This window comes from Gopherus flavomarginatus, chromosome 1 (assembly GCF_025201925.1).
Source record: "Gopherus flavomarginatus isolate rGopFla2 chromosome 1, rGopFla2.mat.asm, whole genome shotgun sequence".
Classification (NCBI taxonomy): Eukaryota; Metazoa; Chordata; order Testudines; family Testudinidae; genus Gopherus; species Gopherus flavomarginatus.
The window spans coordinates 5,449,982-5,473,405 of NC_066617.1; the positions used below are offsets into that span (position 1 = coordinate 5,449,982).

Genomic DNA, 23,424 nt, shown 5'->3' on the forward strand with positions numbered 1-23,424 from the left:
ACTACCCACCCCCTTTCCCTCGGCTTCAGAGCAGTCTTGAATTAGCTGTAGAGAAGGATCTGGAAAAGCAGTCAGTCTGCTCGGCCCTGTCTCTCCTCAGTTGGAGGAACAAGGAGACCAGTGGCACCTGCATGGACCAACGAATTCTCTGACTCTGGGCGCACGGAGTGCATGCGTACGCATGGTGGCCTACAGTTAGGGACCACACATCTCGAAGGCCCTCTGATTACTAAGGTAAGTAACATTCTTTGCTGTGGAGAGGGCCAGATGGGCTCCTGTGGACCCCATCCCATGGTTACGCTGTGTCATGCCTTGCCTTTATCACCTAGTTTCCCGTTCAAGTACCACAGCGACTCCTGGCTGCGAAATGTGCAGTACGCAATGGGTCTGCAGCCCCAGAGCTGACTCTCACTGACTCTCTTGTCTATCATCTCGTCAGAGAGGCTAGAGAGACAAAATTTCCCTCCCGCCTCACCCCAGGTGGTCTCTTCAGATGTGGGAAGCTTATTCGGTTTGTGTTTATGGTGTACCTGTGCGGCGGGGGGGGGGTGTGAATGGAGGCATCGGTGGTCAGGGCTGTCACCTGGGCATGTTTCATCAGCACTGAGTTAACACCAGGTAACTTGTATGTTTAAAAAGGCGCTTAACCCTTTCTTTGCTTTTCCCAGGCATACCAACCCCATTGTAGAAAATGGCCAGACCCATCCGTGCCAAAAAGTCATACAGGAAGTAAGTGAAAATCGGTGCCAGGCCTCAGGCCGTCCTCCTCCGTCCTCATCTAGCCAGGAATTGGGGTGTCCCCATCACTGAATGGGGCAGAGCCGGTCTCGCCAGGGGCAGGTTTGGCTTTGGGCTGGTGAACAGTCACTGCTGGCTTGTCCCTGTAATCAGAGAAGAGAGGCTGCTATAGAACTGCCGAGGGGGGGAAATGGGCATGAAGAATCGATGGGCTTGTATCCTAGTCGCTTTCACTCCTCTGCTTGGCAAATAGAGGAATTAAGGCAAACCTTGAGCCAAACATTCTAGCCCCTTCTTTGTCAAGTGCTTTGAGATCCATGGCTGAATAGCTGTGAGAGCCACAGTCGCTGGATACGCGGGAAGGATTCCATCCAGGAGGTGCCCGCAGCTTCGGTTTCCTGGCAGTTGGGTGGTGTACCTGAGGGTGTCCCTTGCCAATAGTTGGGGACTATAAGGACGCAGAGTATTGTAGTAAATGGAGTGGTTGTGGGGTCCGTCCTGAATATCTGGAACCCTCTCTGTTGTCCTTGCTCAGATCTGGCCGGTCCTGTCGGAGACCCTGAACAAACATCGTGCCGATAACCGCATCGTGGAACGCTGCTGCCGGTGCCTGCGCTTTGCTGTCCGCTGTGTAGGCAAAGGGTCTGCGGCCCTGCTGCAGCCGCTGGTCACACAGGTGAGTGAGCCTCGGGGGAGATACGTAGTAGAGGAACTGCTCATCCACTTGGGGTGTCTGGAGTCAGTGTGTGCAGAAGGCGAAATCTCACAGTTGGTGAGTTGGCTGAGCCCCTGGGTGAGATTTACATTGAAGCCCCAGGTATAGGCCTCTGTCAGGGAGGAGACTGGTCCATGGAGTGCAGCATGTCCGGCATAAGGAGCTCTGACTAGTGTGAGGCAGTGGGGACAGTTCCAGCTTTGCTGGCCCCCAGAGCATGTGAGGCAACAAGGGGATCCTTTAGCTAGTGCTCGGCCCTTCCCGTTTTCAGAGTGCAGTACAAACCTGAGCTGAGGTACAGCAGAGCAGTGCCTCAGGCAGCGATCCCAAGCCTTGGGGAATTGGGCTGAGCTGGCCCTTTGCAGGGAAGAATTTCTCCCGTACTGCAGGTGAATCGCCACTGGGGTCTGGAAGCCTGGGCTTCCCGGTGCTAGGAAATGCACCTGCTCTCTAAAGCTGCTGGCTGGGCCAGCTAGTGTTGGCCATGTGTCTTGGAGCGGGACATGAGCTCGAGTAAGTTTGCTGTGTCCTTGGCAGATGGTGAACGTGTACCAGGCGCATCAACACTCCTGCTTCCTGTACCTCGGAAGCATCCTGGTGGACGAGTACGGGATGGAAGAAGGCTGCCGGCAGGGGCTGCTAGACATGCTGCAGGTAGGTCTCCCGAAGGCATATCCAATTCCGGGGATGAACGGTGCCCGCTCCATGCCATCCCACTTGGCTGCAGCTCTTGATTACTTTCTTCCCCCTCTGTGCTTTCCTCACTGGAAGCCGATGGGACTTCATCTTCCAAGTGTCACTTTTGAAAATGAGTCGTCAGCTCCTAAGACACTCGGATGTTCTAGATAATATTTCTGCTGGGCTGCCCTTGGGACTCGCCCCCGTTCAGCAGCTGGCACAGCTGCATCCCTCGCTGCAGATGAGGACATTGGACCGAGCTTGCTGTGGCTTTCCTCAGGGTGCTTCTGTATGACCTTTGCCTGATGCTCACGGTGCTCCCTGCCTGATATGGGGCATGTCTCCCACCCTGAGCCGGCAGCTGTGTGTAAACAGCCAAAAAGAGGAGCGCTCAGTTTAAACGCCCTCTTCTCTCATGTCAATTGTTGTGGTTGGTGCCAGTTTCAGGGATTGCTGCGCTAGGCCAGATGCCCGGTCAGTGAAAACTGAACCAGCCCCTGCCCCACCTGAAATTCCTTGATGTTGCTACAGTGGTGCTGGTGGGATGGGAGAAAACCACCCTTCCGCTCTGTTCCCAGCTTGGGCCCCCTGTGCTGGTAAATAAATTGTGGATCCAGCACAGGAAATCAAAACACCCAGTGGGGAGCGGGCAGGGGGGAGAATAAGGAACTGATTGCGCTTCGGAACCCATAACATTCCTTCTAAAAGCGCAGCGCGCTCCATGATCTAGGCACTGCCAAACTGTGACTGGCCCAGACCCAGCATCTGAGTGCTGGGGGCATTACGCGCTCCAAGCACTGGACGAATTTTGAGCCTTGCTGTCGCCGTTGTGCTTCGCCCGTCACCCAGTTAGTGTCCAGGGCAGAGCTGGCATTCGGGCTCCTATGCAGCTTCTGCATCTCTGCCACCTGCTGGCTAGCGAGTGGCCGAGAAGCCAGGCCCCCGCCAGCTACAACTCACTGGTTTGTGGGGAAAGCGGCCACTCATGGATCCCCAGTCTAGGTTCAGACACGGAGACTCAGCTTTGCGGTGAGGGAAGCTGAGCCGCAGTCTGCAGCCTGGCCTTTGGTGCTTCATCTTCGAGGTGCTTCCCTAGGAGGAGATACGGGTTTGGAACAGCCTGTCCTGCCAGCCATGCTGTCAGCTCAGCAAACTCAAATTGAGTCAGGGAGTTCACTGCCCTGGTGGTGTTTGAGATGCAGAGGGATGGAGACACTAGGCAGCAAGTCACCAAACCCAAAAGCTGCATCACCAAACTCCCGTGCTCCTCCCAGCTAGAGCACAGCTTGTGTACGGGCAAGGAAGGGACTGTCCTATGGCTTCAACCCCACGGCTGCAGTCAGGACACCTGGGTTTGTCCCAGAACTGTTTGGCCTTGGGCAAGTTTCCTGTCTCTAAAACAGGAAGACTGATTCCTGCCTCCCCAGGGCCCTGAGACTAAGGTCATGCTTTGTCAATGCAAGGCGCTTTGTAAGCGTGTGGCCGGTATTACTGTGGGGAGCACAGGTGAGTCTGAGTGATACAGGGAGACCAGGGAAATGAGGAGAGAGTTAAACGACCATGTTCTCTGCCTCTGCTGGGTTTGCTTCCACCTGGCTCTAGGAGTTCAAACTTAGCTAAACCACCAGCCACCCCTGCAACAGTGCCTCATTTTAATTGGAAACGCCGGCATGCCACAAAGTGAGCAGGCTGCCCCCTTGGTTTGTCTTCTGCCCTTTCTCTGCCTGCACCCCAGGACGAACTCTGTCTCGTGCCATCTCTAGAGATCGCGGCGTACGTTAATTAACGATCCCCTTCTCCTAGGCGCTGTGCTTGCCTACCTTCCAGCTCCTAGAGCAGCAGAATGGCCTTCAGAACCACCCAGACACTGTGGACGACCTCTTCCGGCTAGCCACCAGGTAACCACTCCGCCTAAACACGAGATTGCTGCCTCGCGTCCTGAGCGCTCCCTCTGCTGTCTCGGGTCTGGCCAGTTCTGCTCCTTGCGCAACGGGCGGCTGAGTGTGTGGGAATGCACGTATTGCTTCCCAGGCAGAGGGAGCTTCCATCTTTAACTCCTCCTCTTCCTTTGGATTTATAAGCTATACAGTGACGCACCCCTATCCCCTTGCGTTGATGCTCACAATCCTATCAGAATGGCCTTGCCCACTCCACCCACGAATCGAGACTCGTCAACCACAATCACAAGATTACGTCCTCCAGAGTCCCCTGCCAGCCCAGGGCGCCTTTGTAGCTGCTGTAGGTGCTTTGGCTGCAGCGCCAGATTTGGAAGTGATCGGGGCTTTCCTGCTTCCCCGTTACTCGAGTTCCAGCCGTGGGCATTGAGGATAACTTGGTCTCCAGCAGGGGACAGTGCAGTCCAGCTTGCAGTCAGGATGCTGTCTTCTGGGGCTAGCCTGTCAATCAGGAGGGCGGGGGAGCAGGAGGCCCCTGAGTCTTGCTGTGACTAGCGCTGGAGGTTAGGGAACGTCCCTGGGCAGCACGAAAGGGACATGGCAACCCTCTGAACCCCAAAGCTGCTGTGTCCTTGGGGCATCCGTCCAAACCAGCCTGCCAAGCAAAGCTGCTTTCTGGCTCGCACCGTGCTGAACTCTCCCTGATCTCTCTCTGCTCTGCCCAGGTTCATCCAGCGCAGCCCAATCACCTTGCTCCGCAGCCAGGTGATCATTCCCATCCTGCAGTGGGCCATCGCCTCCACTACCCTGGACCACCGGGACGCAAACTGCAGCGTCATGAAATTCCTGCGTGACCTCGTCCACACTGGGGTGGCCAATGACGTGAGTGGTTCCCAGCGTTTCTTCTCCTAGCTGAGGGGTCACAAAGGGCCCTGCTCAGTTGGCTTGGGGAGCTGAGAGAAGCTGGCTGGTTTGGGGATTGCTTTGCTCGTTGCATTTATCTGTATTGCTCTTGGACTTGCAGCTGACAGATGAACTATTCAGAGCCAGGTGAGATTTGGACTCCCACCTGCCCGTGGGGAGCCCCAGCCTGCGGTGCTGTTCCCATGTTAACCAGACCAGCAGGGTCGCTCACCTGTTGATTACCGATTACTCTCGCCCCTCGCTCCACCGATACGGTCACAAGGTGCCCGTTATCTACCGGGTAATGAGCGTTGGGATAGGGCGGAGGTTCGATCACTGGATGTCCTCGGGAGGGGTGACAAGTGCCCCGAAGATAGCAATGGGGATAACGCAAACAATCAGTCATGGGGTTAAAATTGAGGGTTTATTGAATGGGTCACAAGTGAGGATGAGGAACAACTTAATACTAGTTACAGCTTGTGCTTACAATATAATACCAGAACAAATAATAAAAATACTGCAATCACAAACAGAAGCTGACCCTGGTACCGCTCTAGGTCCCAGTAGTTATTCAGGTCCTTCCAAGGGTTAGTAAGGGTGCTATTGGTGCTATTATTAAGCATAAATGCAATTACTCGTCTAAATAAAAACAAAATGCAATAAGACAGTTAAAGATTGCCGTGAGACTCTGGTCAATCCCCCTTGCGTTCAAGGTTTCCTGGTCAACTGGTTTCCCCTAGCAGGAGCCTTGGGGCGGCTGAGATCGGCTTTTGTCTCTGGCTTACAACACGATTACAGGCTCAGTTAGCTAGCAAAAGTAGCAGAACTAGCAGCTAGGCATACTCACACACACAAACCACAAATGTTTCATTACCACCGGCAGACGGGTAGGCTTCTGAGAACACGGAGCCGAGGGAGACTTCGAGTTGATCAGGCTCGGTTACGGGTACAGCTTTCTGCGTCTCTCCCTGCCCACCCTTGCACGGTGGGCAATTTATAAGGGTAATGACGTGTCCAGTTTTTTGGCCAGGTTTCTCCTAATTAGGAGATTTACAGGTGCCTCGTTACCACCCTCGGGGGGGGGAGGGGGGGGGTTTCCTGGAAATGGCTGACCACAAAATTTGCCTAGCCCCAACGGTAACTTTCGGAAATGTTTCTCGCTTGAGAGTACGTGCATGCTCATTTCCTGAACATGGAGGCCAGGGCAAAAGCTGCTTAGGTCTGTGACACTAACATCACCCAGCGCTCTGCTGGAGGAAATGCGTTGTACGGTGTTCCTAAGGGTGAATCACCGCTGCCTTGGTCTCTCCTCTTGGCCCCTTGACCCGTGAGGCTGGTTCCTGGCTCTCACTCAGGTCACAGGCAATAAAAAGCCAGTTGTTCCTCGCTGGGGTCGGGAGCAGTTGGTGCCAGTGTTAATGTCCTGCCCACGCAGGGCTGCTCAGGTGCCAGCTGGCAGCACAGGAACCCCTGGTGCTGCCTTACCATCTTCTGTTCTGTCCCACCCATCGGTCACTGCAGCGAGTTCTGCCTCGGTGAGCAAACGGCACTGGGAGGTGGGAAGGGATCCAAAGGTGGAAACGTGCCCCAGGCCGCCCTGCCGGGCAGTGTTCACCCGGCACCTCTTCTTTCTGCAGCATGAAGAGGACTTTGAATTGCGGAAGGAGCTGATCGGGCAAGTGATGAACCAGCTGGGCCAGCAGCTCGTGAGCCAGCTGCTGCACACCTGCTGCTTCTGCCTGCCCCCCTACACCTTGCCTGACGTCGCCGAGGTGCTCTGGGAGATCATGCAGATCGACAGGCCGGTAAGGTTGGCTGGGCCGCGCCCAGAAAGAAAACGTGGTAGAAGTGTAACGCATGACTGCAGTGAGCCCGGTGTTGGCACAGGGAGAAACGGGCCTGCCAGGGGGATTCAAGGGATGTGAGCGAACGAAAGGTGGAGCTAGCGATTAGCAGCTCTCAGAACATCAAGGGTCAGTTTTGCCAGCCTGAATAATAAAAACTTGTGTCCTCTTTAATTACAGCAGTGAAGATTAGCACCCACCCCCTACTCCACCTCCCTCAAGTGCTCCAATCCCAATGCTTTTAGCTCAGTGATTCTTGCTAGCTGGCTTGTCCATCTCTCTGCTTTGTCCCCACTCCTTCCTGTTTCAAGACTTGCTTCACATTCTATCTCTCCACCCTCCCTCAGAAGTTGATTCTCCGTTCTCAGCCAGCACAGGAAGATTGTGCTCCTGATGTGCCTGTGGGCTGATAGCCGCTGTAACAGAACGCAATCCTTGCTCAGCCCGAGTTGTCTATCCCTGCTGGGTTGTGAATCGTTCCGAGCAGTATCTGGGCACATGCAGGGTTTGGTGCTCACTTAGAATGATTCATTCCGGCAGTACAAAGACAACGCATAAAAATGAAACTTAAAAATAGACCGTCTTTCCTAGGCTGTCTGGGGATGCAGGGCCTGCAGCATCTGAACCCAGATCTTAGTCTAGATTTCTTTTTGCAGCAATAAATTTTTAACTTTTGCCTTCCTCCCACTCCAGACATTTTGTCGCTGGCTAGAGAATTCACTGAAGGGTTTACCAAAGGAAACAACCGGGGGAGCCATCCAAGTAACGCACAAACAACTTACGGACTTTCACAAGGAGGTGACTAGGTGAGTGAACTCTGTGTTGGCAGGATGCCCTGTTCACAAAGGTGTTACCACGAGTCGTCCCCCTGCACACCTCTCGGGCCAGCAACAGACCTGCCACTGGGCGGTTCAGTGTGGCTGTCCACTCAATCGTCAGAGACTTCGAGGGCAGAAGGGACCATCGTGGTCATCTAGTCTGATCTGCACATTGCAGGCCACAGCACCTCACCTACCCCTTCCTGTAGTAGACCCCTCACCTCTGGCTGAGTTACTGAAGTCCTCAAATCGAGATTTAAAGGGTTCGAGTAACTGAGAATCCACCATTTACTCTAGTTGAAATCAACAAGTGTCTTGTGCTGCAGAGAGAGGTGAAAATCTCCCACGGCTCAGCCAATCTGACCTGGGGGGAAATTCATTCCTGACCCCAAATACGCGATCATCTGTATTGTATTGCAATGGCTGCCAGAGGCGTCCCTTACAGAGGACTATTGCTTCCGCTAAAGCCAGCACCCTGGGAGTCTGCCATGGTGATTCTTGTGCTGAGAGTGCTTTGCGATATGTGCAGAGACTCAGCTGATAAAACCTAGGGATCAACCTAAAATCCTCCTCTATTATGGAAAGCTGTATATGTAAATTTAAAATAAACCTTCCCCCCTGCTATCAGCCCCTGCACTTCTTTGGGTCACTGAAGCAGCGAGGAAAAGCTCTTACAGATGAGCAAGACCATGAAGCATCAGCCAACGGGGATACTACTTCTAAACGATACAGCCCCGTATGCACGCATCCTGCTGCTGTGAGGAAAGTCTGATCTTCCATTTACAAGTCATAGAGGGAGTTTGCAGCTGCCAGGGTTAGACCTGAGTTATTCCAGAGCTCTGAGTGCTCGGCTGCACCGTTCCGGCCACTTGGCCGGTCAGCTAGCTACTGACCCACTTGCAACAGATTGTCCATGTGATTGTCCTGAAAAGCAAAGTGCTGAGTCTCTGCCTCGGCACAGGTGGCACCATATTCTGTGACTGTAAAAGGGCTGATGCCTGTGACTCGGCTTCTCCGAAAGGCTGACTCAGTGGGAGCTCTGATTGCTCAGCCCCCTGAAAATAACATCCCCTGTTGAGATGGTGTCATGGACTCACAGGTCGTGCCCATTCTTGACTCTGTGCGGTCCGTGGGGGGTGCCCCTTTCAGTAAGACAGCCCTTTTCCCAGGGGTCCCCTCTCTCCCAGAGTTGGCCCTTCCACCTCCTGGAGCTGCACCTCTCTGAGCCTTGGCACGTCTGTCTCTTGCCGTGGGCCCCCTCAGGGAGTCCACTTGCTCTGGACCCTCGGGGCCTCCGCTCCCCCCTCTTTCCCCCCACAAAGAGGATGGTGCAACCCTGTTCTTTAGACCGGAGCAACTCTCAGACAGCGTAAAATAGGAGGGTTTATTGAGCGTTGAACACAGCACAGGAAACTCTCTGACCCTCAGGCCTGGCCTCCCTCAGCACAGCACCTTCCCTGCATCCAGGTCAGCCCTGCCTGCCTCCTCTCTCCAGCCCCGAGCCCCCCCTTGCTTCCTAGCTGGGCATCTGATATCACCAGCCCCAGGCCCCGCCTCTGTCCATTGTCTTCTTTCCAGGTAAACAGGGTTTTCTGGGCCTCCTCTCCTCTCCGCTGCCTTCTGGCTGGAACCAGCTGGTTAGATCATGGGGTCCTCTCTTCGCAGCCCATTGTCCTCCCACTGACTAGAAGCAGCTGGGTCTCCGGTTGTCAGGTCAACAGTCACTGGGGTGTCCCTCCTCCAGGCCATGGGCCGGGGTCCCAAGTTCCCTCTCTGGTCCTCTGTAACAACAAACTTCCTCTCCCCTCACCTCGTTAAAGCGTTAACACCCAGGGACGCTGAGTCCCTCTGCATGCAAACCATTGGAAAACCATGAAAAAATAAAAAAAGTCCACCACTTTGTCACAGATGGGAATTTGAGAGCCTCCATGTTTGAAAATGTTGGCCTTGATGTCTAATAGAAAACTGTGCAAGTGGATTGCTTGGATGCTACTGTTATCTCAAGCAATGGAGGTGTCTGATTACTAGGACTGAGTGAAGTGCTGCTCTGCCGTTTGGGTAGCGAGGACAATCATTTGGAATAGGCAACAGTTTCTCTTGGTTTTCAGAGAATGCTTTGGGTCAGTGATCAATTCCATGGCCTGGTCTCCCTTTGCTGTGCTCATCTTTGAGAAATTTCTCTTTGCGTCTGTGACTATGCAGCTTTCAAACATTTGGGCAGCTTCTGTGTCCTGCTCTAGCACTAAACTCTTCAAATTCATTGAGGGAATCAGTGATTGTGTGGATGTGGGGGATCCAGGGGATATAGCGTGCAATATGTGTTTTTTCAGAAAGCCTTTGACAAGTCCCCTCACCAAAGGCTCCTACAGAAATTAAGCTGTCCTGGGCTAAGAGAAGGTCATCTCCTGGATCAGTCAATAGGAAACGAAAGATTGGAATAAATGGTCAGGTTTCACAATACAGAGGTAAACTGTGGGATCCCCAAGGATCTCTGCTGGGACCCGTGACATCAACATATTCATTGATGATCTGGAATAGGGAGCGAACAGTGAAGTGGCAAAGTTTGCAGATGATACAAAATTTCTCAAGATAGTTAAGTCCAAAGCAGACTGTGAAGAGTTACAAAGGGACCTCCCAAAACTGGTGACTGGGCAACAAACTGGCAGATGAAATTCAACACTGATAAGTGCAAAATAATGCACATTGGAGAACATAATCCCAACTACACCTGTGTAATGACCAGTTCTAAATTAGCTGTTACCACTCAAGAAAAAGATCTTGGTGTGATCATGGCTAGTTCTCTGAAAACTTCAGCTCAGTTCTCAGCAGCAGTCAAAAAAGCGACCAAAGTATTGGGAACTATTAGGAAAGGAATGAACAACAAGACAGGAAAATCAGAATGCTATTATATAAATCTATGGTGTGCCTAACCTTGACTACTGTGTCCAGTTCTAGCCACGCCATCTGAGTGGAACTGGAGAAGGTTCAGAGAAGGGCGACACGGATGATTGAGGGTGTGGAATGGCTTCCGTACAAGGAGAGACTAAAAAGACCGGGACTGTTCAGTTTAGAGAAGAGATGATTTAGGGGGGTTATGATAGAGGGTCTATAAAACCATGACTTGTGCAGGAAAAGTGAACAGAGGAGTTATTTACCCTCTCCCACAATTAAAAACAACACACTAGGGGTCACCCAATGAAACGAATAGGCAGCAGGTTTAATGCAAACAAAAGTCCTTTTTCACACAACACAACACTCACTGCCATGGGATGTGTGATGACCAGCAGTATAACTGGGTTCAAAACTGAATTCGTTAAGTTCCTGGAGGATAGGTCCGTCAGTGGCTATTAGCCAAGGTGGTCAGGGATGTAACCCCATGTTCTGGATGACCCTAAACATCCGACTGCCAGAAGCTGGGAGGGGAAGGTAGATGAATCCCTGTAAAATTGCTCTATTCTGTTCACTCCCCCTGAAGCTCTTGTACTGGCTACTGTCAGAAGACAGGATACTGGGCTAAACGGGCCATCGGGCTGACCCAGTCTGGCCGTTCCTTTATTCTTAAACGGGGCAGTTCCATTCTGCTGCCTAAACTGGGCTGGGAAGCTTATTGTTAATATCAGTTGGTGGTTCTTTGCCTCCTGTTCTAAACCAGCCACACTCCAGGACTGATTGTTACGTGCCCCTCACCGTGGTATCTGGCTGTTCTGTGCTGTGTGTGCTGCAGTTCATCAAGCCCTCTGGTTCCTTAGTGCCCTTCAGCCCTGCCTAATTGGGCAGTGTTGGGAAAGAACAGGAGCATGTTCCCTGGAGGCTTCGTGACCCTCCCCCCGGTAACCCTTTGATTTCCGGTGATGTGGCTCACAGCACATTTCTTCCCCTCCCCCCGAGTGCCAGAGGATCAGAGGATGCCCCCGGGGTTACAGCACAGGGCTGGCATCCAGAGACCAGGGTTCTAGTTTTAGTGCCAGTGCAGGTTTCTTGGGACCATGCTCTCTTGCCCCTTCGTCCTGGGGGCAGGCTGTACACGAGTGGGGGTCCCTCCGCGAGTGCCTGTGCAGCGTATCTGGGCTGGGTTTTCCTGGGGGAAGAATCGGCTCTTGAATTCCCAACCCCATGAAAGCTCTGTACAGACTGAGGCCGCAGTCTGTCCCCCTAGGATCGGGAATGGCAGAAAGCCCCAGCTGGGGTCTGGCGTTCCCTCCTTTTCCATCGCTGAACAGGTTTTTCTCCTCTCCCGTCAGTCCTGCAGTGTCACACGGGGGGGGGGAAGCTGTAACGAGTTAGGTGACTGGCTGCCCTGCTCCGAAGCAGGATGAGTTCTGGGATTCCTTCACCGCTGGGCTTTCACAAGTCTGGACATGGCCCTCAAACGCTCGCCTCAGTCTTCTCTGCCCTGTGACTCAGCAGCTCCAGTTTGCTTGGGCTGAGGGCTCTGCCCAGGCCTGCACATGGGCGTTGTGTTCCTCCCCAGCGGTGAAGGGGTAGATCAGATCAGCACGTCCGGGCCTGCTCCTCCAGCTCTTTCACACCCTTGTGTGTCTGTCAGTCAGCAAGTCAGTGGCCCAGAGCTGGGCCAGGGCCCTCGTCATTCTGGGATTCCATCAAGGCCCCGTCTCAGTTGGATGTTTTCCTGCTTAGCTTTCTCCTCTCTGCAGCCTGGCCCTCCCAGCCCTTCTTGGGAGGCAGCAGGCGGGATTCCTACCTTGCCCTTGGGATAGCTGAGCCACTCACGCCAGCACCTGGGAGCTCCTGACCCCCAGTGCTGTGCTGGGACCCCCACACGATCACGCACAGTGTCTCCTCGCTGAAACCCGGTCAGGTTGCCTGAGTGTTCAGACGCTTCCCTGAAGGGTGGTAAAGTTCCCGTTCGGCCCCAGGTCACTAAGGAGGGAAATCAGCGGCTGGGAGGTGGCAGGCTGCTGTCTGTCTCGGGGGCGAGGGGGGTGTCTGAACAGGCCTGACCTGCTGTAGCATCTCCCAGCTTCAACACAGCCTTCCCAGGCGATGGCCTGGATCCCTCCCTTCCCTTAACAGCTGCCCTTGTCTTTCAGTGCTGAGGAATGTAAACAAGTGTGCTGGGCCCTGAGGGACTTCACCCGCTTGTTTCGATAGCTCGCGCGCCCACTCTGTGCCTGTCTCCCAGGTGAGTAGATGCCATCTGGTCATATTCCAGGTCTGGGTGCGCACCTCACAGCAGGGGCCCCATGGCCCCCTCTACTGCCAACTTCAGGGGGGGCAGGGTTGGGCCTGTAGTACAAATGAACCCGTTGGTTGCCAACGGGTGGTAAGAGTGGTAACTGTCAGAAATGCCAAGAGGTGGTGGTTTGAGAGAATCCTAGGTCACCGTGGTAGACAAGACAGCCTGAGGCCCATGTATTGAAGCGAATCCATCCTGGACCGTGTCTGGGGTGAAAGGCTGGTCGATGGCAGATGTCTGAAAACCCTCGACTTCAGACGCAATCTGTGCGCCGCGCCCAGGTCCCAGAACGCTGACCCCACACGCTAAGCCCATCCCCGGACACTGGCTACCAGGCGTTGCACATGTAACCAAAGGGAGTAGCTGCCTCTTGAGCGTGTCTCTGGCAGGTGCTATAGACCCAACGCACAGCCAGGGGCTGATGGACAAAATAATCCAGCAACCTGTGGGTGATGGACTCCTGAGGCCATCTGCTGTTTGCCATCCCAGGCAGGGGGACGGCTCTCTGTGAAAGAAGAGTCCTGCTGGGCCTCAGTGTGCTGGCTGGTGGGAAACCAGGGTTTCTAGCCAGATGTTCTGTGTGCAATGCGGCACTGCTGACTTGGGAGCTGCCCTCACCTGTTGGCACCCCGCAGATGTTAGCTTCAGTGGCTATTTCATCTGTAAAGGGCCCGTGGCAGCTTGGGATAATGGAGTCTCTCACACCTGGGCTGTGTGTTCCAATTCAACCCCAATGGATGAGTCGTCTTGACCTTCTGAGGGCAGCTTGATTGTCAGTATGAAACTAAGTGGAAGTTCCCAATGGATGGGTGACAAATCAGCTGTACTCCTTGGTCTCAGCAAATAGACCAAGGTCTAAATCCATCCTCGGGGGGGCCTTTCAAGTCAGGAGAGAATCGCGTTGGCTAGGGGGCAGGCTCGGGCATTGCTGCTGCCCACGTGGCTAGAGAAGCTCATCCCAGGACTGTTGTTCACCACCACTCAATTAGCATTCGAAAGACAATACAAGCTTTGCTTAGTGCCTTCAGTGCAACGTTCAGCCTCTGGGCTCGGTCACAGCCGTGTAATTCCACCGACTTCTGTGGAGTTACTCTGTATTTATGGCAGTCCGTAGGTTCTCTCTATGTCGAGGTGGGCAAACTACAGCCCGCAGGGCAGATTCCTCCCCTCAGGGCTTTGGATCCGGCCTCCAGGATGCCCCAGGCCTCGCGCCGCTCTCAACAGTGGCTGGCCCAATGTCCCTGCGACCTCTGGGCCTTTGCCTCCAGGCACCGCCCCCCGCAGCTCCAGTTGGCCAGGAACGGGGAGCCACGACCAGTGGGAGCTTCGAGGCTGGTACCTGGAGGCGCGGCAAGGGTAGCACATGTGGAGTCCTCCCCCTCTCCCCCAGGGGCCACAGCACTTCCTGGGGCGTCGCGGAGCCGGGGCCAGGGCAGGTATGCAGGGAGCTTGCCCTGGCCCCGCTGCCACCCTGGAGCCCGAACCCCGCCTGCACCCTGCCCCACAACTCCCTGCTCTAAGCCCCCTGCCTGCGCTGTGCACCCCTCCTGCACCCCAACCCCCTACCCTGAGCTCCCTGCTGCACCCCTACCCTGAGCCCCTTCCTGCAGTCTGCGCCCCTGCCCTGAGCCCCTTCCTGCACCCAGCACCCCAGCCCGCTGCCCCACATACAATTTCCCTACCCAGACGTGGCCCTCGGCCCAAAAAGTTTGCCCACCCCAGCTCTAGGCGGTGAGCTCCTTAAGGCAGGTGGGAGGCTCTGCGTAGCCGTTAATCGCCTGCTCTGGGAACATTGACTCTGCTTTCTGTCCCCGCCAGGAATGTCTTTTTATTTAGAAGACAGGAAATAAGCAAACCAAGAATGTCCCACAATCAGCAAACTTCATTGTGGCCGAGGGCTTTCACTCACTCTCGTGTGCGCCGTCAAACCCGAAGAGACGCTTCCCGCCGGAACACGCCAGTGAAGTTACTGTTTGTGAGAGAGGGCACCTCAACCCGACTAAAGATGGCTGCAGCCGGACCTACGGCATTGTAGGGGGAACGCTGCTTTCCCGGTGGACTCGCTTTAAAAAAAAAAAGAAAGAAAGAAAAAAACAAAAAAAGAGAGAAAAGAAACAAGAATGGAAGAAAAAAATTTGCCTGGTAGCAAAAAAAAAAAAAAAAAAAAAAAAAATACAAAACAAAGTAGAAAACTTTCTGTGAAATGAAAAATAAAATAAAATTTACTTAAAACGTGGGGATTAAAAACACGATACCTGCAAAACCAATTGTCTGCACTGGGAGGGGGGAAGGCACCAAGGTTTTTAGCCCACTTCCAGAACTCCCTGAGCTTCCTCCACTCCCCTCCTCCTCCCCCCCCCCCCCAAAAAAAGAACAATCAGGAGGAGTTGGGTTCCCCTGTGCGGCACCGTGCGGATCCTGCTGTTCGCCCCTGTGGAGCGCACTTCCAGACCTCTGGGAGTTTAAACTTAACCCACCCCACCCTGCCCTCCTTAAGCAACTCCCCCTAGCTAAATCTGATGCCATCAATCTGTCAGCCTCCTGAGGAGAGTCAGCCTGGGATAGACTGTTATATATTATATATATTTTTTTCTTTTTTTAGTTTTTTTTTTTTTTTTAATTTGGTTTTATTTGGGTTTTTTACCATGGGCGGGGGGGAAGAGGAGAGGGCTGTAGAGGTCGCAGTGATGGGGCTGACTATTTTATTCAACAGATTTGGAAACTGCTCCCTGGGGAATCTGACATTGACAAGACCTGAGACCCTGCGCAGGCGTTAGAACTGAGCGCATGCTGTTCCGTCTGGTGTTGTAGCCATCTCGAGAACAATACAAACAAAAAAAACAAAAAAATAAATGAAAACATTCAAATGTCAGTTGTGTCTCTCTGGCTGTTGAACCTGTCTGCAGGCCTCCTTCAAGGGGTGGGACTGACCCTGGCTGCTGCTCTGGCTCAGAAATCCCGGCAACGGTAGGATCTGTCAGCATTCTTCGATTGACAGCAAGACACAGTTACCCTTAAGGGTAGCACCAGCGAAGGCTGTTGGAAGGGACTGTGCCAAGTGACGGGATATTAATTTTCTGTGGTTTAGTCACAAGGTTCAGTCCCAGCTTAACCCTCTTCTATGACCACGTTGGCTTCTCCTACTTTAGGAAGAGAATTAGCTTCTCCCTTGTGCACTGATTGGCACAGGAGCATTCACTAACCTGCCTGTATGGCTGTGATCTCTGTATAATCCTAGGTAGTACCTTTGAAATTACACCAGAGCATCCCTACTCACACTAACGCAGGCCACGCCTGGTGGGAATTGCTGGCTTTTATGACTTAATAAGTAAACGATCAAAGACGATCAGAGTCAAGGTGCTCTTTTTTTTTTTTTTATTGCCCAGCAATGAGCTTCTGAGCAAGGCGACGGAGCGTGACCTATATTTCATTGCCATCTATTGTGTAAAAGCAGCACGCCTTCAAAGCTCCCTTGCTGCAACATTCGGCTAATCAAAGCGAGCTGTGCTGTGAGGCTCGCAAGCACCATGTGAGCTTACTGTGCTGTGTGTTGGTGAGCAAGGTTCTCTGATGCAGACGAAGATCTAGTTAACAGATACGGCAGCCTGGAATGGTTCAAAGGATCCCGATAAAGGTTTATATGCTAGGCCATCCTGCTGGAATGAGCCACAATTAAATACTATCTAAACAGCACAGCTATAGCTCGTCTCTCTGACACTTGCCTGCAGGCCATATGGCTGGAACTGCTCTACCCTGCCCCAGGGTTAAAAGGCAGCGAAATTGCCTGGCTAAGGGCTTTTATCTTTAGGAATCTTACAGTCTGTGCTCAAAGGTGCTGGTGAGCAGTTCCCTCAGGTGGCCAGCATAGGGCCCACGCACTGAGAATCAGGTGGTATCCACCCAGGCTGTTTGGCCGCACCAGCTGGTGCTCATCTGCCACTGACTGTGCTAGGATCAGGCTTTGTAGCATTTAATTTCAGAAAGGGGAACGACACAAAAAGGAGGAGGTTAGTGAAACAAGGTTCAGCACCAGAAGTGAAATCCCTGCAAGCTGCATGGAAACTTTAAAGGCACCATAGTAGAGGCTCAGTTTAAACATATATCCCAAATTAAAAAATGAGAACCAAAAAAGAGCCCCTGTGACTAAACAAGAAAGCAAAAGAAGCAGTGAGAGGCAAAAAGGCATCCTTGAAAATGTGGAAGTTAAATCCTACTGAGGAAAATAGAAAGGAGCATAAACTCTGGCAAGTGAAGTGAAGAAATACAATTAGGAAGGCTAAAAAAGAATTTGAGGAACAGCTAGCCAAAGCCTCAAGAAGTAATAGCAATGTTTTTTAAGTACATCAGAAGCAGGGAGACTGCTAACCAACCAGTGGGGCCACTGGATGATGGAGGTGCTAAAGGAGCACTCAAGGACAATAAGGCCACTGTAGAGAAACTAAATTAATTCTTTGCATTTGTCTTCATGGCTGAGGATGTGAGGGAGATTTCCAAAACCTGAGGAACCATCTCAAATAGAAGTGGTGTTAAAGGAGGTTTTGGAACAAATTGATAAATTAAACAGTAATAAGTCACCAGGACTAGATGGTATCACCCAAGAGTTCTGAAGGAACCCAAATGTGAAATTGCAGAACTACTAACTAACCTACCCAATGACTGGAGGACAGCTAATGTGATGCCAATTTTTAAAAAGAGCTCCAGAGGTGACCCTGGCAGTTACAGGCCAGTAAACCTGACTTCGGTACCGGGCAAACTGGTTGAAACTATAAGAACAAAATTGTCAGACATGTAGATTAACATAATGTGTTGGGGAAGAGTCAACATGTGTTTTGTAAAGGGAAATCATGCCTCACCGATTTACTATAATTCTTGGAGGGTGTCGTCAAGCATGTGGACAAGGCAGAACAAGTGGATATAGTGTACTTAGATTTTCAGAAAGCCTTTGAGAAGTTCTTGCACCAAAGGCTCTTAAGCAAAGTCACCTGTCACGGGATAAGAGGGGAGGTTCTCTCATGGATCAGTACTGGTTAAAAGACAGGAAGCAAAGGGCAGGAATAAATGGTCAGTTTTCAGAATGGAGAGAGGTAAATAGTGGTGTCCCCCGGGGGTCTGAATTGGGCCTAGTCCTATTTTACCCCTGTTTCCAGATCGTTTATGGTTAACGGTGAGGTGGCAAAATTTGCAGATGATAAAAAACTACTCAAGATACTAAAGTCCAGAGCAGACTGTGTGAAGAGCTACAAAAAGCTCTCTCAAAACGGGGTGACTGGGCAACAAAATGGAAGATGAAATTCAGTGTTGCTAAAAGCAAAGTATTTGACATTGGAAAATATGATCCCAACTATACATATAAAATGATGAGGTCTAAATTAGCTGTTGCCACTCAAGGAAGATCTTGGAGTCATTGTGGAGAGTTCTCTGAAATCATCCACTCAATGTGCAGCGGCAGCCAGAACAGCGAACAGAATGTTGGGAATAATCAAGAAAGGGATAGATAAGATGACAGAAAATAACATATTGTCTTTATATAAATCCATGGTATGCCCACATCTTGAATACTGTGTGCAGATGTGGTGACCCCATCTCAAAAAAGATATATTGGAATTCAGAAAAGGGCAACAAAAATAATTAGGGGTCTGGAACGGCTTCCATATGGGGAGGGATTAATAAGACTGGGACTTTTCAGCTTGGAACAGGGACAACACGGTAGATATGATTGAGCTCTATAAAATCATGACTGGTGTGGAGAAAGTAAATAAGAGAGCTTTATTTACTCAACACAAGAAGTAGGGGGTCACCAAATTAAATTAATCGGCAGCAGGAAGTATTTCTTCACACAATGCACAACCTTTGGAACTCTTTGCCAGAGGATGGTGTGAAGTCCAAGACTATAACAGGGTTCAAAAAAGAACTAGATAAATTCATGGAGGACAGGTCCATCAATGGGTATTGGCCACAATGGGCAGGGATGCCTCTGGTTGCCAGAAGCTGGGAATGAGCAACAGTATGGATCACTTGATGATTCTGTTCTGTTCATTTCCTCTGGGGCACCTGGCATTGGCCATTGTTGGAAGACAGGATACAGGGCTAGATGGACCCTTGGTCTGACCCAGTCTGGCTATTCTTATGTTTGCCAAAGAGGAGTTTAAAGAACGGCTAGCCAAAAACTCAAAAGGTAATAAAATGTTTTTTAAGTACATCAGAAGCAAGCCTGCTAAACAACCAGCAGGGCCCCTGGATGATCGAGATACAAAAGGAGTGCTTAAAGACGATAAAGTCATTGCAGAGAAACTAAATGGATTCTTTGCTTCCGTCTTCACGGCTGAGGATGTTAGGGAGATTCCCAAATCTTAGCTGGCTTTTGTAGGTGACAAATCTGAGGAACTGTCACAGATTGAAGTGTCACTAGAGGAGGATTTGGAATTAATTGATAAACTTAACATTAACAAGTTACCGGGACCAGATGGCATTCACCCAAGAGTTCTGAAAGAACTCCGATGTGACGTTGCAGAACTGTGAACTACGGTTTGTAACCTGTCCTTTAAATCGGACTCTGTACCTAACGACTGGAAGTTAGCTAATGTAATGCCAATATTTAAAAAGGGCTCTAGAGGTTATTCTGGCAATTACAGACTGGTAAGTCTAACGTTGGTACCGGGCAAATTAGTTGAAACAATCGTAAAGAATAAAATTGGCAGACCCATATAAGGACATAAATTGTTGGGCAAAAGTCAACATGGTTTCTATGAAGGGAAATCGTGTCTTACTAATCTATTAGAGTTCTTTGAAGGGGTCAACAAACATCTGGACAAGGGCGATCCAGTGGACGTAGTGTACTTAGATTTCCAGAAAGCCTTTGACAAGGTCCCTCACCAAAGGCTCTTACGTAAATTAAGCTGTCATGGGATAAGAGGGAAGGTCCTTTCATGGATTGAGAACTGGTTAAAAGACACGGAACAAAGGGTAGGAATTAATGGTAAATTCTCAGAATGGAAAGGGGTAACTAGTGGTGTTCCCCAAGGATCAGTCCTAGGACCAATCCTATTCAACTTATTCATAAATGATCTGGAGACGGGTAAACAGTGAGGTGGCAAAGTTTGCTGATGATACTAAACTGCTCAAGATAGTTAAGACCAAAGCAGACTGTGAAGATTCAAAAAGATCTCACAAAACTAAGTGATTGGGCAACAAAATGGCAAATGAAATTTAATGTGGATAAATGTAAAGTAATGCACATGGGAAAAATAACCCCAATTATACGTATGATATGATGGGGGATGATTTAGCTACAGCGAGTCAGGAAAAAGATCTTGGCGTCATCGTGGATAGCTCTCTGAAGACGTCCACACAGTGTGCAGCGGTGGTGAAAAAAGCAAACAAGATGTTAGGAATCATTAAAAAGGGGATAGAGAATAAGACTGAGAATATATTATTGCCCTTATATAAATCGATGGTACACCCACATCTCGAACACTGCGTACATATGTGGTCTCATCTCAAAAAAGATATACTGGCACTAGAAAAGATTCAGAGAAGGGCAACTAAAATGATAAGGGGTTTGGAACGGGTCCCATATGAGGAGAGATTAAAGAGGCTAGGACTCTTCAGCTTGGAAAAGAGGAGACTAAGGGGGGATATGATAGAGCTGTACAAAATCATGAGTGATGTGGAGAAAGTAGATAAGGAAAAGTTATTTACTTATTCCCATAATACAAGAACTAGGGGCCACCAAATGAAATTAATGGGCAGCAGGTTTAAAACAAATAAAAGGAAGTTCTTCACGCAGTGCACAATCAACTTGTGGAACTCCTTGCCTGAGGAGGTTGTGAAGGCTGGGACTATAACAGTGTTTAAAAGAGAACTGGATAAATTCATGGTGGCTAAGTCTATAAATGGCTATTAGCCAGGATGGGTAAGGAATGGTGTCCTAGCCTCTGTTTGTTAGAGGATGGAGATGGATGGCAGGAGAAAGATCACTTGATCATTGCCTGTTAGGGTCACTCCCTCTGGGGCACCTGGCATTGGCCACTGTCGGCAGACAGGACAGTGGGCTGGATGGAGCTTTTGTCTGACCCAGTCCGGCTGTTCATGTTCTTATGCCCTGCTCCCCACCCCTCCACCAGCCACGGAAAAGTAACCAGACCCTCTGCACTAAAACCTGCCTTGACCATGAAAGATCAGCATGGGTCTGACCCTACGTTTACAAGCAATTTGAGTCAGACCCAGATCTGTGTACCAGGCACGCAGCTGTCGAGCTGCTGCCACGGGAACAGGCTGGCTGGTAGGACCGTGTCGTGCTCTGCTGTGGGTTGGGTACACAGGGCCGCATCCTTGGCATGACGCTCTACCCTGAGGCAAGGTGAGGAGAGCGGCACACGGACACAGCTGGCACAAGGGGATTCTGCTGCAACACCTCAGAGCCTGCAGCGAGGGGAACCTCTTAGCCCAGCTTCCACGCAGGGCAAGCTGGGGCCAGGCTCAGAGGAAGTGCTGTTGCGTGGCACCTTTAAAACTGCCCAGGCCAGAGCCCCGGGGACGGGAATGTCGACACAGCTGGGCCTGCTGGGGCTTTGTTATCCCCCCTTGTTGGACGTCAGGGAGCCTGGGCCACCGCTGTGACTAATGCTGGGGGAGCTGTTACCCACTGCTGAGGAGGCTATGCTGGCAGGCAGCGGCTAAGTGGTTAAAGCTTCAGGCTCTGACTGGAACGGGTTCGGCTCCCTGCTGGCCTGGCTCCACTGTAGCGCGTGGCCCTAATGGAGCCGGAAGCAGCAGGGGCCCTGCCCCCAGTCATTGGGCTGGAGCCAGAACCGGGGCGGTTTGGTCAGTTTCCCACACCCACACTGGTGTACGCTACCCGCCAGGCCTGCAAACGCCCCGGGCCAAGTCCAGCCCCAGGCTGAGACTCTGTAGCTCAAATGCTGCCTATGGTCCCAGCAGGCCAAGCCCCGTGCGAGCCCTTAATGCTGTGATCACTACAGACATCAGAATACGATGTCGCTCCCTCTTCCCCCATAGCGTGGGCTGGGCCCTGGGTGCAGAAACGTTCCAATGAGCACAAGAGCTTGGCTTGTGCTTTTCCATATGCTGAACGCACCCTGGGCCGGCTGTGCACCCTGGGCCTTCCTGATGGGGGAAGTGAGGGGACACACACACACACACACACACACATACATACACGGGCGTAGGCAAGTGGTTGCTTTTATTAACAGCTGAGCACTTCCCTTGCTGCGTCTTTGTGCCAGGCTGGTTCCCGGGGGGGAGGTGACACCAGCTCCCAGATACTGTGACTGCAGTGTTGCCTCGGGCTCCTTCACGCTCGTGGGCTGCATCGGGCCTGTCGGCCAGGCCTGTCCTTTCAGCAGCCCCAGCACCTGCTGCACACCCACCAGGCAGTTTTCGTAAGTGCCCAGGGCCGTGGGTTTAACAGTCTCTTTCCTCCATCGCAGGCCTTGCCTGTCCCTGCAGTGCTCTAGCAAGGTGGGGCCTGGCCTGCCGCCTAGTGTATTCCCAGCAGGTGATGGTGTGGGCCAGCCTCCATCCATCCCATGCAGGAAGGCCCCCTCCCCCCTGCCCCTTTGGGGTCCACAGCTGGGAGGTTGGTGTGGAGCGGGCAGCTGAGCCGGGCAGCCTGTACCGATGGATCTGGCGGGGCACCGCCCTGTAGAGATCCGTTTGCCTCGTCTCCCGCTCCTCGGGGCTGGCATGCACGGCCAGGCTCACCCGGGTGCCCATCAGGAGGGAGGGGAAGTGGGTGAGTGTGTGCGACATGCCCACGTCCTCACTGCTGCATGCTGCTGGCCTGCATTGCCCAAGGGCTCGGGCCTGGCTCCAGGTTCGAGGTCGGGTGGGCCTGCAGGCTCTGCTGGTTTTGCCAGAGCTGATGCAGCTCCTTGAACTGCTCCACCATCTTGTCTTTCAGGTCCGGATGGGAGATCTGTAGGCGGATGCTGTCTGCTGACCAGGAGAGCTCCCCAGAGAACATCTCCAGCAGGATCCGGGCGGCCACTGGCACGACCTGGGCGGCAGACAGAGAGCAGGCAGTAGCTAGTCCGCTTCCCTCTGCAGCCAGCTCACTCCTGCCCCCGCACAGCCTCAACCCCTGATCTGCCCCCCACGTCCTGGAAGGATCTTGGGCTGAGTCACCCAGCCCCTCTCTGGAGTTCCTGCCCCAGCCCTGCTCCCAGCACCAGACCCCTACGGCTAACAGCCTACCCTTGCTGCTGTGTCTCCACCCCTCCTGGCAGGCCAGAGCTGCGATTCGGTCTTAAGCTGCACGGGGCGGAGGCCTTGTTTAGCACGGGTATAATACCTGAACTTGTCCCAGGGAGGGGAGCGGTGGAGAGGCCGGCAGCACCAAGGGGCCGGCTGAATGAGGGAGCAGCGAGGAATCGGTGGCCGAGTTCCCCATCCAAGACTGATCAGTCACCAGGCTCCCAGCCCGACATGCTCTGGTGACCCCATGCTTTGGAAGGGAATCGCACCCACCCCTGGCCCTCACAATCCCTCTTTGCAAGCTGTAGGCATCTACCAGCCCCAACCACTCGGCCTTCCCTGGGGGCCCACTGGGGTCGGCTGGCACGTCCCCGTTCTAGCCTTGGTTTGTGTGCACGCAGTCCAGGCCTCGGGCAGTCTG

The 23,424-nt window shown here is 52.3% G+C and overlaps 2 protein-coding genes across 5 annotated transcripts in view; one reads left to right on the plus strand and one right to left on the minus strand.

Moving 5' to 3' along the window:
* TNPO3 (transportin 3) overlaps positions 1-15,660 on the plus strand; it is a 76,498-nt gene extending 60,838 nt beyond the window's left edge. Inside the window, exons 15-23 of the mRNA XM_050929948.1 lie at positions 669-729; positions 1,274-1,414; positions 1,991-2,107; positions 3,935-4,029; positions 4,752-4,908; positions 6,567-6,734; positions 7,467-7,579; positions 12,643-12,734; positions 14,607-15,660. Of these exons, the coding sequence (XP_050785905.1) occupies positions 669-729; positions 1,274-1,414; positions 1,991-2,107; positions 3,935-4,029; positions 4,752-4,908; positions 6,567-6,734; positions 7,467-7,579; positions 12,643-12,703 (913 nt within the window). The 3' untranslated portion in view covers positions 12,704-12,734; positions 14,607-15,660. The remainder of the gene's footprint in view (positions 1-668; positions 730-1,273; positions 1,415-1,990; positions 2,108-3,934; positions 4,030-4,751; positions 4,909-6,566; positions 6,735-7,466; positions 7,580-12,642; positions 12,735-14,606) is intronic.
* A 6,328-nt stretch (positions 15,661-21,988) lies between these two features.
* The window catches only part of IRF5 (interferon regulatory factor 5), a 38,666-nt gene continuing 37,230 nt past the window's right edge, over positions 21,989-23,424 (minus strand). For all 4 annotated transcript variants that reach the window (XM_050929971.1, XM_050929985.1, XM_050929962.1 and 1 more), the window contains one exon: positions 21,989-22,806. In XM_050929971.1, coding sequence (XP_050785928.1) covers positions 22,570-22,806 — 237 coding nt within the window. In that variant the 3' untranslated portion in view covers positions 21,989-22,569. The remainder of the gene's footprint in view (positions 22,807-23,424) is intronic.